This window comes from Lytechinus variegatus, chromosome 6 (assembly GCF_018143015.1).
Source record: "Lytechinus variegatus isolate NC3 chromosome 6, Lvar_3.0, whole genome shotgun sequence".
Taxonomy (NCBI): Eukaryota; Metazoa; Echinodermata; class Echinoidea; order Temnopleuroida; family Toxopneustidae; genus Lytechinus; species Lytechinus variegatus.
In genome coordinates this window covers 20483308-20500272 of record NC_054745.1, presented here as the reverse complement: position 1 = coordinate 20500272, position 16965 = coordinate 20483308, and the positions used below count along the sequence as shown (strand labels likewise).

Sequence of the window (16965 nt, the reverse complement as noted above, 5' to 3'; positions counted from 1 at the left end):
TGCATATTTAGTAATTACTAATTTGCATAAGCATATCTAATAATTCAAGCACGAAATAACACAATTCCATGATAAACAACCTCTTCTTACAGCTGAAAACCTTGAAACGGGAATTTATGGACCGCAATAGGTACCAAAGTATGAAAAATTCAATTTTTTGATAAAAATTTGCATATTCGCATAATTAATTATGCATATATTAAAAAATACAATGAATATCAGTATTTTGACTATGTTTTCTTTTAGAGGACATGACAAAGGATGTGTGTGCCAAATTTGGTTGCGATCGGACGACCAACGGCCGAGATCTTAGGGGGGGGCCCAAAAGGCCCCCCCCCCAGTTTTTCTAGCCTCCAAAATAGCCCAGTCTTTTTAGGGTTAAGCGTGTATGGAAATGAGGGGATCCACTAAAAAGCATTGCTTGTAGAGCGTGGATCCCCTATAGTGAGTTGAAGAAATAATTTCTATTAAGCAATTGAGAAAAGGCTAAGTAATAACAGTTAATGAAATGTGGAAATTCATTCAATTGTACAAAATGTACAAATATATTTTAGTTTATTTAAGTGGGGATTTATCATTACTATCGTCCACATAGATCTATGACAAGACATGAAAGCAACATACGTATCATTAAGAACTTAAGGTGTGTTCAATGTCGTTCTCTAAATTTAAATGGCAACATGGATCATGATTGAAAACGTGATTAGAGACATGGATATAATGAGAAACAAAGGGTGTGTTCAATGTCCACTATGCCCGGTCGTAAAAGTAAACGTCTTCCAAAAGATGCATTTGTAAACACGATCAGCTCAAATTTACGACCTTGAGCAACGCGAATGCGATATTGAATAAAATTGTGTTTTGAAACGGCTTTGAATTTGCTCTCGCAGTGGAACCTACAGGTGCCAGAACTGACTTTCTTGTGATGGGTCAAACCATCATGGTACCATTAGGTCCATGGTAAAACAGAGCACTAAAACTGCACTAACGAAAGCGGGAATTTTAAAGACAATCAGCATATAAATGGCTTTATATTTTCGACACTGAATGGTGCACCGTTGATCGTATTTGTAATCAGTGTTTTGGAATTGCGTTTCAATCATGATTCATTATGCTGTTTAAATTTGAAAATTGACATTTGTCCCATATTCTGTACTCAAGTGTGATTAAAAACCTTGTCTAAGGTGGTATGTGTTTTAACTATGTATTATGGGGTGAATTTATCAGCTCATTTGACACTCAAATTATTCAAAACTATATGAAAATAGTAACTAAATTGTAATGTTTGCTAATTAGGCTAGAGCAAATAACAAAGTTAAGATAACATACATACCATGTAAACAGAACTTTGAAATTTTTGGCTCCCAATAATTATTGCAAAGAGTTAGATTGTGACCCTAGTTAGAGTAAACTTCAGATAACAGGCTTTTAGCTTTTTTTTCATTTATATCAAGATAAAACAGATAAATTTAAAAAGTACAGCAGTATTTTATGTGATTGTTATTTTTTAAAAGTAATTAGGTTATTGTCATTCATGCATTTAATTAAAAAAAAAATTATGAGCAGTAATTATCATAATAAGCGTAGTATAAGGAGTAACTAATATTGGTAAAATATATTTTTTTTAAAGTTTTGAAATAGACAAATGTATATGTATGTACCTCAATAAATATGAAGGTTGGGTGGTCCCGATCATAAAGCTTGTCAAATCTTAGTTTAACTTGGTAAGCAGGCTTTTCTTCATGGTCTAAGATCAGATTTGTGACGACCGTAACATTACCTTTCCCATACCATACAGCATTATCGAGGTTCGGGGATACTAAAAAGAAATGCAAAGATATCACTCAATTAATTCATAAATTTGTCATTGGAAACACTAGCTGAGAATCTTTCTCACTTCCAGTTATTGTTAACTCTTCATGCGTTCACCTGTAAACCCCCCGTGTGTTGCATTATGTTAGCAGTGATCCCCTCTCATTCACATTCGTGCCATGAGTCACAGATTTCTAACAATAAACCTGGCCATGGTATTGTTTGTGAGGAGGGTTTTATTGATTTTCTCCTCTCCTTTTTCAATGAACTTCCTGGCTGTGATCAGGATGTATTGATTTTTTTTGGGATAACTCAATGATTCTGTAATTTGTAAACTGCGATAATCCGTCAAACGCTAAACTAATGTCGCACGCGCGATCGATCGGTACACATGTACGGTATACAAAAACGCCAAGCTATACATTGTAGCTAGGTACGCACCGGGGCATGCAATTGTTCGAAAAACAATGGGACAGGGGACGTCTATGGGAAATGCGTGGTTGTGCAAAAATGCGAACGAAACACGCCTACGGATGTGCAATAATGCGAACGTAACGCATGAAGAGTTAATAAACAAAGGTTAGAAGAGAAGATGAAAGAGGATGTTGGTAATAAGCTACCGTGTATGTTTTTATTGATAAACTTCGGCTCCTTTTGTGTTCAAAGCGTATTTTTATTAATGGCAATCCTTACATATTGTTGAGGGTCAAGTCCACCCCAGCAAAATGTTGACATGAATCTCCACAGGAAATCCGCCAAGTATAATGCTGAAAATTTCATCAAAATCGGATGTGAAATAAGAAAGTCATGACATTTTAAAGTTTCATTTATTTTTCACATAACAGTGATATGCATGACCCAGTGACATGTAAATTAGATAGTCGTTGTCTCTCAATCACTATTTTTTTTTATAGTTTGAATTATACCATATTTCAATTTTTACATGTTTGACAATAATGATCAACTTGTCTGAGACACAAGATGTTAAAACAATATCAATTCCATATCAAGGGAGGAATAAAACTTTACAGTGAGAAGAAAATCAGAATATTTAACATTTCATTTAATAAAATACAAAAGAAATAGTGAGTGGATGATGGAATCAGTCGCCTCATTTGCATTCCAAAGTGTCATTACTTTCTTATTTTAGATCCAATTTTGAAATACGTTAACATGAAATTGTAGTGTTATGTTTGTGGATTTTTCTGTTTTTATTCAAATAATTTTTTTGTTGGGATGGACTTGTCTTTCAAGGATATGGTTTAAGATTGGGGCAGCACACCCCTACCCTTTCTAAATCCGCATGCCAATCTAAAGTAACACGACATCTGCTCCGGTTTCATATATCAGTGGGTATAGGATTATACTAATTGTAATAGAGTTTTTGATTCAGAATAATGTAAAGATAAGGAAAGGGTTTATTTAGTTTTGGAGGTTAGGTTTTAGGTTTGGCCTCATGTGAAGATATTCCATCGGAGCAATTGTTGCCATAGAAAATATCATAGAACCCGCACCCCCCCACGTTCCCCACCCAAGACTCACCCTGTGTGCAATTTCTTCCTGTCCATGCCCCTGAGCACAGGCATGTGTAAGAAGTATCATTCAGCATACAGGTGCCTCCATTAAAACAAGGATCCGGATCGCAAGCATCTCCTTGAATTAGGAAGGAGAAAAAATAATTGTCAGTAATAAGCCAGTTCGTAGTTCCCTTCTGCGTATGATCTGAAGATTCTGCGCGTGATCAGAAGAAGGTCTTTGGCACTAAAGTGACAGGCTGGTTTATATTTAATGAGACAAGCACCAACTTTGATGTCTTGATTATTTTTTTTATTCTTTTGAATTGTGTTTTTCATTACATCCACAAAAAAACAGCAATGCGTCCACTGTTGTTGTTGTTGTACATGTTAATGCATTCAAACTAGAAATGCAACATATACCTTCTTGCTATTAAAGTCAGATAGTCTATTCAGTTTCTTCATCCTGCAATGTAAGGCATGCCTACATAATAGCTTTCTTGGAAATTTGCCTATCATAATGAAGGAAAATCAAGGTCATTTGACCAAAATTGCTCATGAACTAACAACGACCAGGGCTCCGTAACACAAAGATTAGCGATCAATCGCTAAACGAATTGGCCAATTGAGATCAATGTTACACGCGCATTTGTCGCAAAATACTGACTAGGAACCAATCAGAAGTGTTCTTTCATATTTGCTATTCATCGCAAACCTTTGTGCTACGCAGCCCTGGTCTATAATATTGGTCACAGGCATACAGATGAGTGAGGGACAAGTGTGAGGACTGACAAAGGAAAATAAGAGGAAACACAAGGGAAATGATGGAGGGGGGGGAAGGTAAGGGTAAAGTATGCAATCACCTTCAAGTTGCAACACCATCATAAAAGTACCTCCATGAAAACAAGGATTTGGTTTGCAAGCATTTCCTTCAATCAGGAAGGACAAAGGTAGCCCAAAAAAAATGTCAGAAATTTCTTGATTCTTTCACAAGCTATGAAATTTCAAGTACAAGAATATAATATTCTTTGTTTAAAGTATGAAAATACCTTGACAGGATAACCGACGAAAGCTGAAAAGGCTTATTTCTAATAGGGTCCTTTAGTAAGAAAATATTTCACAGGTATACAGCTGAAAGAGGATAAGATTGAGCACTGAGAAAGAAAAAAAAAAGAAAACAAAAAATCAAGGGAAATGATGGTGGGGGAGGTAAAGTATGTGATCACTTTCAAGATGTACCACCGTCATACATGTACTTCCATAAAAACAAGGATTTGGTATTGCAAGCATCTTCTTCAATCATGAAGGACAAAGATAACCAAAAAATGTCAGTAATTCCTTCATTTATATTTTTTGCAAGCTATTATATTTCAAGTACAAGAATACAATAACAAATAAACAAGAAAAACAAGGAAAATGATGGGGGAGAGGGAGAAGGTAAAGGTAAAGTATGCAATCACTTTCAAGATGTACCAACATCATACAAGTACCTCCATGAAAACAAGGATTCGGATTGCAAGCATATCCTTCAATCAGGAAAGACAACTAAAGCAATGAAATGTCAGTAACTTATTGATTGATTTTATTCACAAGTTGATATTTCAACTACATGTACAAGAATAAAATTCTTTAAGTATCAAAGTACCTTGACAGGATAACCAACGAATGCTGAAAAGGCTTTATATTTCAAATAGGGTCCTTTAGTAAGAAAATTGGAGTCAGGTATTCAGTCGAAAGAGGATAAGATTAAACACTGAGAAATGAAAATAAAGAAGAAAAACAAGGGAAATAATGGGGGAAAATGAAGCATTTTCAAACCAATTTTAAGGAACACTGTTCATTATACAAGTACCTCCATGAAAACAAGGATTTGGATCGCAATTATCTTCTTCAATCATCAAAGAGAAAGAAAATCAACACCTGTCAGAGATTAATTGAGCTATTGATTGATTATACTCACAGGGTATGATATTTTGAGTAGAAGAATACACTTTAAAAAAGTATTTAAAAAAACGTTTACAGGATTACATATGAAAGCTGAAAAGGCTTATTTCTAATAAGGTCATGTAGTGAGAAAACTGGTCACAGGCGTACAGATAACAACTGGGTAATTTGGAGGATTGAGAAAGGGAAAAAAATGGGGAAAAACAAAGGGAATGACGGTAATTTATTCAAGTCATTTTCAAGAGGTACTGTTAATCATACAAATTCCTCCATTATAACAAGGATTCGGATTTACTAGCACCTCATTGAATCAAGAAGGAGTTAGAAAACTAATAAATCTCGGTAATAATATTGATCACAGGCATGGTCTTAAGATGAGACAGGGATGATTTGGAGGATTGAGGAAGGAAAATAGACAAAGATAAACATTGGAAATGTAAGGGGGAAGGATTATATAAGAACCATCATGTTAAAATCTGTCGGCGATTGAGATTTTCTTTTTGAGAGCATTTACTCTCTCGCAAATATAGGGTGGATCCCCCCAGCCTTCAAAAAATATGTGAATTAATACCTTTTACACAGGGGACAAACTTGACTCCATCGACCGAATCAAAGTGAAATCCACTGAAGTCCTTTGTGGAGTCCTCTGCGTATTTCGGCCAAGTTCCCTTGTTTGAATATGGCTTCAAGGTGACCACTGGTCTTTCTACAACAGATGAGAGACATAGAGGCATTAGTACAGTTGCATATGATCAGGGACCCCCATCGCATAAGAGCTATCATTATGGTAACTTTGCCATCTATTGGTAACGTGCATGGAATCCTTGATTCTGATTGGCTGTTGATCATCATGGTAGTTATCATTGGATGGCAAAGTTAACATAATATCAACTTTTATGCAACAAGGCCCTGATGCAGTAAATAAGGGAGCGAAAATCCCCTCACCCTTAGAACCCTAATCATGATAGCCCAACATGTGCCCCCCTCCATGCAGTTCCTGATGACCCCCCTCCCCATACTAACTGCCAAATTTTCACACTTTTTAAAAGGCAAGTAATGGGAAAGGGTATATCTAGAAAATTGCTTACACTTTTATATTGGAATAAAGTGGCACAGGCCTTTCCTGACTTATTATTAATATTAAAAGTTTTTTTTTTTAATTTCTACTCACAGTTTTACCTGAAATTCCTCATCGCCTGTATTTTCATAAAAGCTTTCAGTGATAAGAATACTAAGATGATAGACTTTGTTCATAATACTGGTTATCTTAACATGGTGAAAAGGATAACCCCTAAATGTAGATTAAACTTTTGTTTAAAAAAATGTCTTGCGAATCCATTCACCAGGTGGGCATTTCATAAAACTGTTCGTAGGTTACAACTGACTTAACCTAAGACTGGTGACCCCTGCTTATGCTTAATGAACCTATTGCTGACATCGCACCTAAGAATAGGTTCCAGTCATGTGTAAACTCACAAGAAACTTTGACAGCATTGTGAGATACCCACCTGGTGTCGCCCTTAATCCCTATGGCCCGTATTCTGAAGTCGGGTTAAACTTAGACTCAGGTTTAAAGTTGTGGTTCAAGTATAGACAGCCAATTGTTACATAATCAATAATAGTAGAGCTATCATACTTTAAACTCATTTAGGCTCTCTGATTCATAATTGTGTAGGAAGTATAAGTAGATGATTGTCTTCACCATCGATGAATCAGGAAAGAGCAGAGAAAACATATGAAACATAAAACTTAATAAAAATTTTAATACTTTTGGCTTCCCATAATAAAACCACAACTTTAAACCTGAGTTTAAGTTAAACCTGACTTCAGAATACGGGCGTAAGTCTTGATAATTATGTTGTCAATTACAACTCATCGAATTAAGAGAAAACAAATGCCTACAAGTATAGACCTTATGCCTGACACCATAACCTCAAGGTACCCTCCATCAGAGGATATGGGAATACACGTAAAGAGAATAGTCATGGTAGGCACCAGCAGCAGATCATCAATGCAGGCAAGGCAAGGGCTTCAGCCTCTAAGATGGCGGCGTGATGTATAAGGTCTATTGTGCAAAATATAGAGGAAACTTATCTTTTAACCCTAAAAAGACTGGGGGGGCTGATTCAGCCCCTCCTCAACATTTTTCGCGATAAATTCCGCAGCTCGAAATTCTTTGATCACGTCGCTCGCTCACTTTTTACTTTCAAATCTCGAGCAACTTTTGAGACCAAAATTGTGACTCCCAGGTACGCGATTTTGAAATTACGCATAATTTTGTAAGTGCATGCAGACCCAAAATCCAATGCAAATAGTGTTTTTAGCCAAAATTCATAAATTTATCATTATTTCTCCTTTCACTGCTTAAAATCCATAAATTTTATCTTGTTTATAGTAAAAATAAAGTCGCCAACAATTTCCATTGAAAAAAAGTCGAAAAACAAAGAAATACTTAAGAAATTTAGAAAACAATAGAATACATAAAAAAAAATTTTTTTTGAAAATTTTGAAAATTAAATTTGATCAGATGCCCATCTAGAGTATGTGAAACAAAAATTAGCATTTTGGGGGCATTATTTTATTAATTAGAGCAAACTTATGATTTTACGCATAAATTAGCATAATTTATGAGCAATAAGATTTTTCGCAGAATTTGATATTATAGTCTTGTAGATAATGCCATGGGTAACGAGCATGCCAATTTTTGTCGCGATCGCGCGATCAACGGCCAAGATCATAAAGGGGGGGGGGGTTCAGCCCCCCCCCGTCTTCTAAGGCATCGAAATGGCAGTCTATTTAGGGTTCATCCTCTAAGATGGCGGCGTGATGATGTCAATGTATAAGGTCTATTGTGCAAAGTATAGAGGAAACATATCTTTTAAGCTACATGCATGGATCTATCCTATTGGAGAAACATACCTTTTTCAAAAGTAGCTCTTGAGTTCTTCACGCATGCATGGTGGTAGATGCCTACCGGGCAGTATTCCCACGGAACCAAAGGGTCCGTTGTGTAGCACCAAGGGGTAACACGCATGCCGATATTTGAACAATGGTTGTGGTCGCCCTCATGAGATGTGAAGGGGTGCTCGTGGGGGAATTGCGATGACCAATGCTGGCATACCCTACCGCTGACAGTCCAATTCACCACTCCACCGTACTGCTCCAAGCGTCTTGTCAAATTGCAGACTTGTAAACAAAACAAGTTCAATAAAAAATCAAAAGAATATCATGATTAAAGAGTCAAAAGAGTGGATGGATCAGAGAATTCAAAATTGAATATCTGTAATTAAACCCAAGCTGTAAATTAGAAATAAAGTCAGACCAGCGCTAAGAATATGTGCCATATCTTTTATAAAAAATGGAAAACACACCGTATTCCGTGCCTTAACCTCAATAAAATGGGGGGGGGGTGGGGATTCAGCCCCCCTCAACACTTAACAATAAATCCACTACAAAAAACTGTCTGACCGTGTAACTTGCTGACTTTTTATTTTCAAAGTCTCGAAGAAATTTTGAGACCAAAATTGCGACCCAGGGTAAATGGTTCCAAAATTATGCAACATTTCATAAGTGTATGCAGACCAAAATTGCTCAAAAACGTGAATTTGTATACAAATCCTATGAAAATAGTGTATTTAGCCAAACCTTATAATGTATCATTATTTTTCCTTTTACTGATTACAATCAATGAACTTTCCTCTTATTTGTTGTCAAAATAAAATACGCACAATTTCCAGTGAAAAACAACAAAAAAGAAAAAATAAACAACAAAGAAAATACAAAGAAATTTGGAAAACAATAAATACATAAGAAAATACATGTGAAGTTGATGTTTTTTAAAATACATTTGTTCAGATTCCTATAAAGAGTCTGTGAAACAAAAAATTGCATTTTAGGGGCACTATTTTGTAAATAAATAGAAAACTTTTGATTTTATGCATATGAGCAATGAGAGTTTTGACAGAATTTGATGTTATAGTTTTGTAGATTATGCCATGGTAATGCACGTGCCAATCATCGTCATGATCATGCGATCGACAGCCGAGATCTGGGGGGGGGGGTCAAATTGACAACCCAATATATCCTGGTCTGAAAAAGCCTACATGTAGTTAAGATAAAGGTAAAGCAAAACTGTAAACCAGAGTTAAAATCAAGCTATCACTAAGAATATGAGCCATAATATTTTTATTAAAATGGAAAATGAATCCCGTTCCGTAAAGTAATCTATTGTGAGAGATTTGTATGCATTAGTTAAACCAAAGCTGTAAAAGAGAGTAAAAATCAGAAGCAGAGCCAAGTATACCGGCCAAAACATTGAAGAAAAAATATTGGAAAAATACTCCTATTCAGTGCTTTAAAGAGAAAATTTGCCTGAGAATAGGTATATGTAAAATTAGCAAACGAAAATAATAGAATGTATTGGTGAAGGTTAGAAGAGAACCATGAGAGATGAAACACACTTTTAAGAATATCATTTTTTGGATGTGTGGCGTCATATGTGAGCCATTTATCTTAAAGTAAAAAAAAAATCAGTAAAATTTAATTTGCTCAAAATATTGAAAATAGTTTTCATTGTGCCTTCAGTATATTTACAGACTAATTATTATATACCTTGAAAGAAAAAAAAGTACCAGTAGTTATCATGAAGAATAAAAAACTCAAATTTATGCATTTATATTTATTCACAACATATGGGGAAGTTGCTCATAGAGTCCATGACATCGCAAATCCAAAACTTAAAATTCTAACAACTTTCTCAATCTTCACTAACATATTTTTCTGGTATCGGATAACAAATGACAAAGTTATTGACTTTTAAAGTTTAGCAATGATTTTTAAAAACAGTTGTCATGAATATTCATTAGATGGGCTGATGATGGCGCATCTCCACTTGTTCTTGTTCTGTATTTTATTATATAAAATTAGGTTTATTCAAATTTGTTCCTCCAAGAACTAAAAAAATTGGATTGACAACTGATTTAGTGAATTAGATATTCATTGCTGCAACTTATTTCATTATAAGGGAGACATATTATTAACACAAGTATGAAATAATGAAAAATTTATGATTTCATGTAATAACATAAGAAAACAGAAAGTGCAGATGTGACATCATCAGCCCACCTAATGAATATTCATGTCGACTGTTTTCACGAAATATTGCTTAATTTTAAACTTCACTAACTTTATTATTTGTTATCCGAATTTGTTAAAAATTTAGGCATTTTGCTCAGTGCATTCTACTCTATGTATTAAGATATGAATATTTTCAGCCCGAACAATCCCTTTAAAAAGGTATTTACCGAATTCAGCAGACACATTGACACATGAAGACTGACGTGGCAAAAGCCGGCATTCTTCAAACCTCTCGTTTGGATCAGTGGTGTAACACCAGGCTGTCGAGTCCCCTGGATCCGGGTTCCGGCAGAAGTTCTCCACCAGCCCTGCATCCGGGTATTGACTCACTTTCGTGTGACTGTGCGGCGATGTTCGGTCCCACCGCTGGCACTCTTTGCCGTTTTCTGTCGTGTTGACGAATCCCCTGTAGTCTCTCCCCTCGCTGTCTGTAAAGCACTCTTCCCATTCTAGAAGGTGAGGGGATGATGTCACAGCAGGATTAATAATATTTACAATATTAATAAACAGTTCTTGTATAGCGCATCGCACATTATGATTATGACTCCATGATCCATGTACTATCACCTGGGCTTTGGCGGCCGAATTTACTTACAGCACGCACATATTTCAAGGTACCCATTCACCTCACCAGGATTGAGTTCAGCACGATGTGGATTAATATCATGCTGAAGAAAACTACGCCGTGGCTGGAATCTGAACCCACGACTGTTTAAAAATCCAGACTAACTCACTTGTCAAGCACACTCTACATATTATGGAGATTCAACAACTATTCTAGAATACTTTGAAATATGTACGGTCCGTCCTTAAAGCCTGTGTATAGCTTTGGTAAAGGGTCAATAATGTGATTGATAATCGAATATCATCTAATACGACAGTCTTACTGAAGCGTAGAGACCGTTAGATATTTTTCCAACTGCACTTCTCTGAGAAAATTTCAAATATTCAAATCTTGGATATATAGCGCCCTCTCTCGGCGATGCTTGTTTTAAATTTAAAAATGGGCATTCAAAAACTTATCTTATAAATTTAGTGATTAGATATCCAAAAGTTACAGACAAAGAACATATCTTGAAAGTTTCAGCCCATTCCATGATTTGGAATAGGATTTAATTGAAAGACAAAAACACACAGATATTTTTATTTGATCGGGTGACCCGATCAAGTTAAATTTCCATGTAAAATCGCAAAATTTATCCTGTAAAACACATTTTCATTTCATATCCTCCACATCATAACTGTTATAGGGCACATCCATTCATATTAGCTAGCAATGAATTGGAATAGTGATAGGTGCATTTTGGTGGATTTACCAAAACTATACACAAGCTTTAACAAGATTCCCATCATAAATTTTTTTCATAAAATTGCGCATAGCGCTACTTGTGACCTGGTGGGTGACTTGAACATATGCTTGTATAAAGTTACTAGTGACTGTACACACCACCGGTGATCCTTTCCTGTGCTAAATGAAATATCCCTTTGAAGATGACTTAACAACTGAGAGATTGTTCCAGTTGTGCGGGAAGTCATGCCTAACTTTACATTCAGCTTTATGAAATGGTTTATTTGCATTATTTTGGTCCAATGCCAATTGCCAACTCGTCTACTATGATGTTGTCAACCATCGGTTTGTCTACTCACCACATGGTCTACTTTCATTTAGTCTAATGCGATTCCATTTAAAAACCAGTTGGTCCATAGCCATTCAGTCCATATACCATTTGGTCTAATTGCACTTTAGTGTTAATAGTGCAAAACAAAAGAAAATGGGTGTTAGACCAACTTGTTAATAGTATAGTTTCTGTATGAGCTGCCATAGGGATTATATGGATTACTACATCAAGTATCAAGTAGACAAAATGGTGATTAGACGAAGTGAAGATTGGACCAAATGGTTGTTAGACGTAATGTTGATGGATGGAATGGCATTAGACTAAATGAAGGTAGACCTTGTGGTGAGTGGACGAATTGGCAATTTACGTATGAAAAATCCACCTGGGGGTGCTGCACATACATGTAGACTGAAGTATTATGTAGGATCCCACTTAAACATCATTGTGACGCCACTTAAAGGGGAAGTTCACCCTGAAGAAAACTTTGTTGTGAAAATAACAGAAAAAATAGTAAAAAATATTGGTGAAGGTTTGAGGAAAATCTGTTAAAGAGTAAGAAAGTTATTAGAGTTCAAAATTTGGGATTTGTGACGTCATAAACGAGCAGCTGCCCCATGTGTTATGTAATATAAAATGTATGAATTTCAAATTTTGTATGGTTCCTGGTGACTTAATTTTGTTTACTTTTCATGATCGGGTGTGAAATGATTTGTCTATTGATATACAAAAGTTACAGTGAAAACCATTTTCAATTTTCTGAGAAAATGACATTTCATTGATTTTTTACCATTCGCTATGTAGGAATGCTGCTCGCATATGACGTCACAAATCAAATAATTGAAATTCTAATAACTTTTTAATTATTTGTTGAATTTTTCTCAAACCTTCGGCAATATTTTTTATCATTTTTTCTGCTATTTTTACAATTAACATTTTGTCAGGGTGAACTTCCCCTTTAATCAAGATCAATTTAAGGCCACCTTACAACTTAAAATATTGAATGATACATGATTTTTGGTGCACATGAGCTGAGTATTTTCTGTATTTGTAGTCACAAAATAAACTTACTAGCTTTTTCGTGATCTTCGCCACACGTATCTTGACGGGGAGGAATACTGCATCCTTGCCATCTTACATGAGGATTTGTCGTATAGCACCATGCAAATGGCTCGCCATCTGGATTTCTACAGTAATTGTGATCTCCTACAAGATATGAATCAAAGGCAAATTATTGTGTTATTTCATCAGAAATTTGACACCATTCAGATACAAATGACCCACAATAGAATAAGTGATCTCAAAGATTTGTATCAATTAAAGGCAGATTATCATGTGATTTTATCAGAAATTTGACCCCATTCAGATATTCTTTCAATCTCTTGCCCCCCCCCCCCCCCCCCCCCCCCCCCGTTTTTTAAATGAACTCCCACCATCTCTCCTGTGTAACTATGAATCTTGACCTGTCTTATCCCGTTAATAGCACTTTGTATTCTCTGGAAAAAAGCGCTATTCAAATCAAATTATTATTACTATCATTATTATATAAATGACCCACAATAAAATAAGTGACCTTCAAGGTTACAAAATTTGGTATGAAGAAGTATGATCAAAAGAGATATTACTGTTTCAGGTAAGGCAAATTTTTTAATCCCTATGTTTTGAAAGCCAAATTATCATTTCAGCTATTTACAGGGCACCTTTCCTGTGAACTTCTTGGTTTTTGGGTAGTTGGTCACTACCTTAAATAGCTTAGATCTTATGCATTGACATCATCGCACCCCATCTCAGAGGCTGCATGCATGAAAAATTGCCTTGCTTGCACTGGCTATTAAAAAAATATACCCTGCTATGAGAAAGTATAGGGGAATTATTTATCCAAGGTTGGTCTGGCAATTACTATTTTTCATGAGGGGCGAAGCCCCCGAGGGAAATATAGTAGATTTGCCAATCCAACACAGGATTAGTAATTCCCACTATGCTTTAAAAAAAAAATTGCCCGATATATTTGTTTTATATCCTACTTTATAATTTAGAACCAAAATCTATGCGCTAAGCTTGCATTGATAACCCATTTTTCCCAAAGCAAAATGCTGATTAGTGCCTGCACCGACGCATCACAGGACTTGCCCGCGAGAGACAGCTCGCTGACCGGCGCGCCTGAGAGTAGGCGCGTTTTGAAAGTCCATTTTTGAAGCACGTGTACACGACATGTTTTTCGGTCGTGTACACGTTGTAAACACTGAGACTGAGGGCGAGTGATGTTTTCAGTGTTTCTGACATGTCGACACGGACCCGCATCAACATGTCAATGTAACAAAGAAAGGGGTTTATATAGCCTAAGTCACGGTTGTAAAGCTTACCTGAGAAATTATGAAAATACTTACCTGATTTTCTTATTTACGAGATAACTCATACATCTACTTGATTTGCTAGTTCAGCCCTCTGGACTGCCATACCCGAAAAGAACTCCCAAGAATTTAAAAAGCGCGAGCGCGCCCTCTCCCGTTCAGGCTTACTACCCATGATCACCGCGCAATTAGCGTCCATCTTCCTCAACTTTCGCAAGCCCATACGTTGAAACATGTTGCTACGCAAGGCGGAGGGTCGGTGGGAGGGTATCAAGTAGATGTATGAGTTATCTCGTAAATAAGAAAATCAGGTAAGTATTTTCATAATTTACTTCAATAACTCCATACATCTACTTGATTTGCTAGACCAACACGGACTCAAACCGTAGGGAGGCATGTTTTCAATTGTAAGCCTAAGAAAATTTAAAAAACAAAAACAACGAAATTTAGGGAGAGGGGGAAAAAGCCGCAGCTGCTTTAAGCGCCGAAGCAGCAAATCTCGCCTCGCTGGACGGAATGTCCTTCAAGTAGAATGAAGTGAAGGAGTTAGTTGAGCGCCAAAAGGCGGCCCTCAAAATGTCCTCGAGAGGAATGCCCTGTATACTCAGGAATACTCAGTATCATGGGCCCTCGGCCTAGTGTCAGGAGAACAACATCACCTGCTGACTAGAGCGTAAGAATCGGAATTTGTTGAAAATTTCAACAAGAATCGTGATCGGAAAACTGAAGCTTTTAAGGCTCAGTAAGTGATCAATCGAACAATCTGAGAAGGCGAGATATCTCAGAAGCCTCCGCGTGGGAGAAAGCGCCCAGAATTCGATATCTGTCTCAAATGCGTGAGGGCAGAAAATCTGCAGAATTCTGATAGAGAGCTGTGGCAAAAAGTTACTAGCGGTCCGAAGGGGACCAGGAACGACGGAGAGTAGGGATTTAAGAAGAAAACCACTCGTAAGGCAGTCAAGGGTCGAGAAAGCGACTGAGTGCCATCCTGTTAATAAGGAATGCCGCGGACCTGTTGCCTATGTAGAATAGAGCAGTCTGGTCAAAACAGCTCAACCGGGCGTGTCAGGGAAACAGCGCGGTACACATCACGACAAAAGTGTGTTAGACCGAGTGATCGAGAGAGAACTCAGGATCCCCTTTCTCCCATACTGATTGAAGCACCCATCTGAGGGTGCAGTGCCCGCGGTGGAAGAGGTGGCTTGGCTCAAGCCACCATCGCCGAGAGAGCCCGTGAGGCTAGGCTGCGATGGCTGTCCGCTGGGCGGGGGAATCCCTAGCAGCAGCAAGAGGGAGCTGGCGAAAAAAAAAATCTGTCACGATATTACGTGTAAACGACCATCAAGAGATGCTCTAAACGAACAGACATCGCCAGATATGATACCTCAACCGTTACATTCCCAACGGAATCGAATGAGGTAGCAACGGCCCTGTCCTATCAAGTTAGGGACGGAAACTGGCTAAGAGTGTCGAAGTCCTCGCTTGAAGAAACAAGCGAAGGAGACTTGAGGAAGTAATCACAAAATTTCCATCAGTCTGCGGTGAGAACCAGTTGTTTATGAAAATAGTCACAAGGCCTGTTTCTCAGGTGATCGTAAGAGCAAGCACCGCCGGCGCCGGTTGCGGCAGCGTGGAACAGTCCGATATTGGTAAGATAAGGAGCTCCAAAAAGCTGCGGGGGGCGGCAAAAATGACGCCCTAAGCAGCGGGGGATGAGAATCTAAGTTTCTAAAAGAAGAACTCCAGTGAAGTAAATCACTTACATGGAGAGACTCATCCACAGTCGGCCCGAGAGAAGGCGGGTCGTAGTGATCGTGGTTAGGAAGGCATAAGCATACATCCATCCACGGTTACATCATCCTCGGTCGCGCGGTGACCCTGGCCACATGCATTGCATGGAAGGAGGATGAAAGCAGCATGCGAGGCGACTCGAGTGTGCCGAGTGAAAAAATTTCTAAGTAAGAAGACGATTCGACAAACGGGTACGGTAAAGACATCCACCGTAGACCACTCCGCACAAGGAGGGAACGGCGGAGACGCCCGCAAGTTTTGACCCACATAGAGGGCAGTCTATAAGATAGACAGTTAGAGCTCGACCGATGGTCTGGCGGTGTACAGTTTGGTGTGAACTCGCCGACCCGGTACGGTGGGTGTGCCCAGAAAGTAGGCATAGAATGCCGACAGAGAATCCTGGGGCTTTAAACAAGCTTGAACGCACGTACATAGCCAACAATCTCATGAGATGTACGGCGGTTACTTTCCTCCGAGATGATGTTTACCCAACCGGGAAAGACTCGGGGAACAGCTGTGAATGTCAACAGGAGGGATATCTAGCATATGAAAAGCTGATTCCTTCCACGTATTCGGTGCGGGTGCTGCCGGCGGTGTCCGGGGGGACGACCGGTGATGGCAGCTCGGGCAGGGCTCGTACGAGCCGCCCGAATACGAGACAAATAGGTTAACATAACCATAATGCACCGGGTGGTGAAGGCATAGCGATTATTAAGCACAGGAGACTTTTTAATCGCCGTGACATTCAGATCCGATATACATACTCATAAGCTCGGAGAGCTATGAGATAGTGAGACATAC

The 16965-nt window shown here is 37.9% G+C and overlaps 1 protein-coding gene across 1 annotated transcript in view; it reads right to left on the bottom strand.

Moving 5' to 3' along the window:
* Positions 1-16965, bottom strand: part of LOC121417629 — a 160351-nt gene that overhangs the window by 59115 nt on the left and 84271 nt on the right. Inside the window, exons 20-25 of the mRNA XM_041611366.1 lie at positions 13094-13228; positions 10574-10855; positions 8190-8456; positions 5842-5976; positions 3355-3465; positions 1662-1819 (exon numbers count right to left, since the gene is read on the bottom strand). Coding sequence (XP_041467300.1) covers positions 1662-1819; positions 3355-3465; positions 5842-5976; positions 8190-8456; positions 10574-10855; positions 13094-13228 — 1088 coding nt within the window. The remainder of the gene's footprint in view (positions 1-1661; positions 1820-3354; positions 3466-5841; positions 5977-8189; positions 8457-10573; positions 10856-13093; positions 13229-16965) is intronic.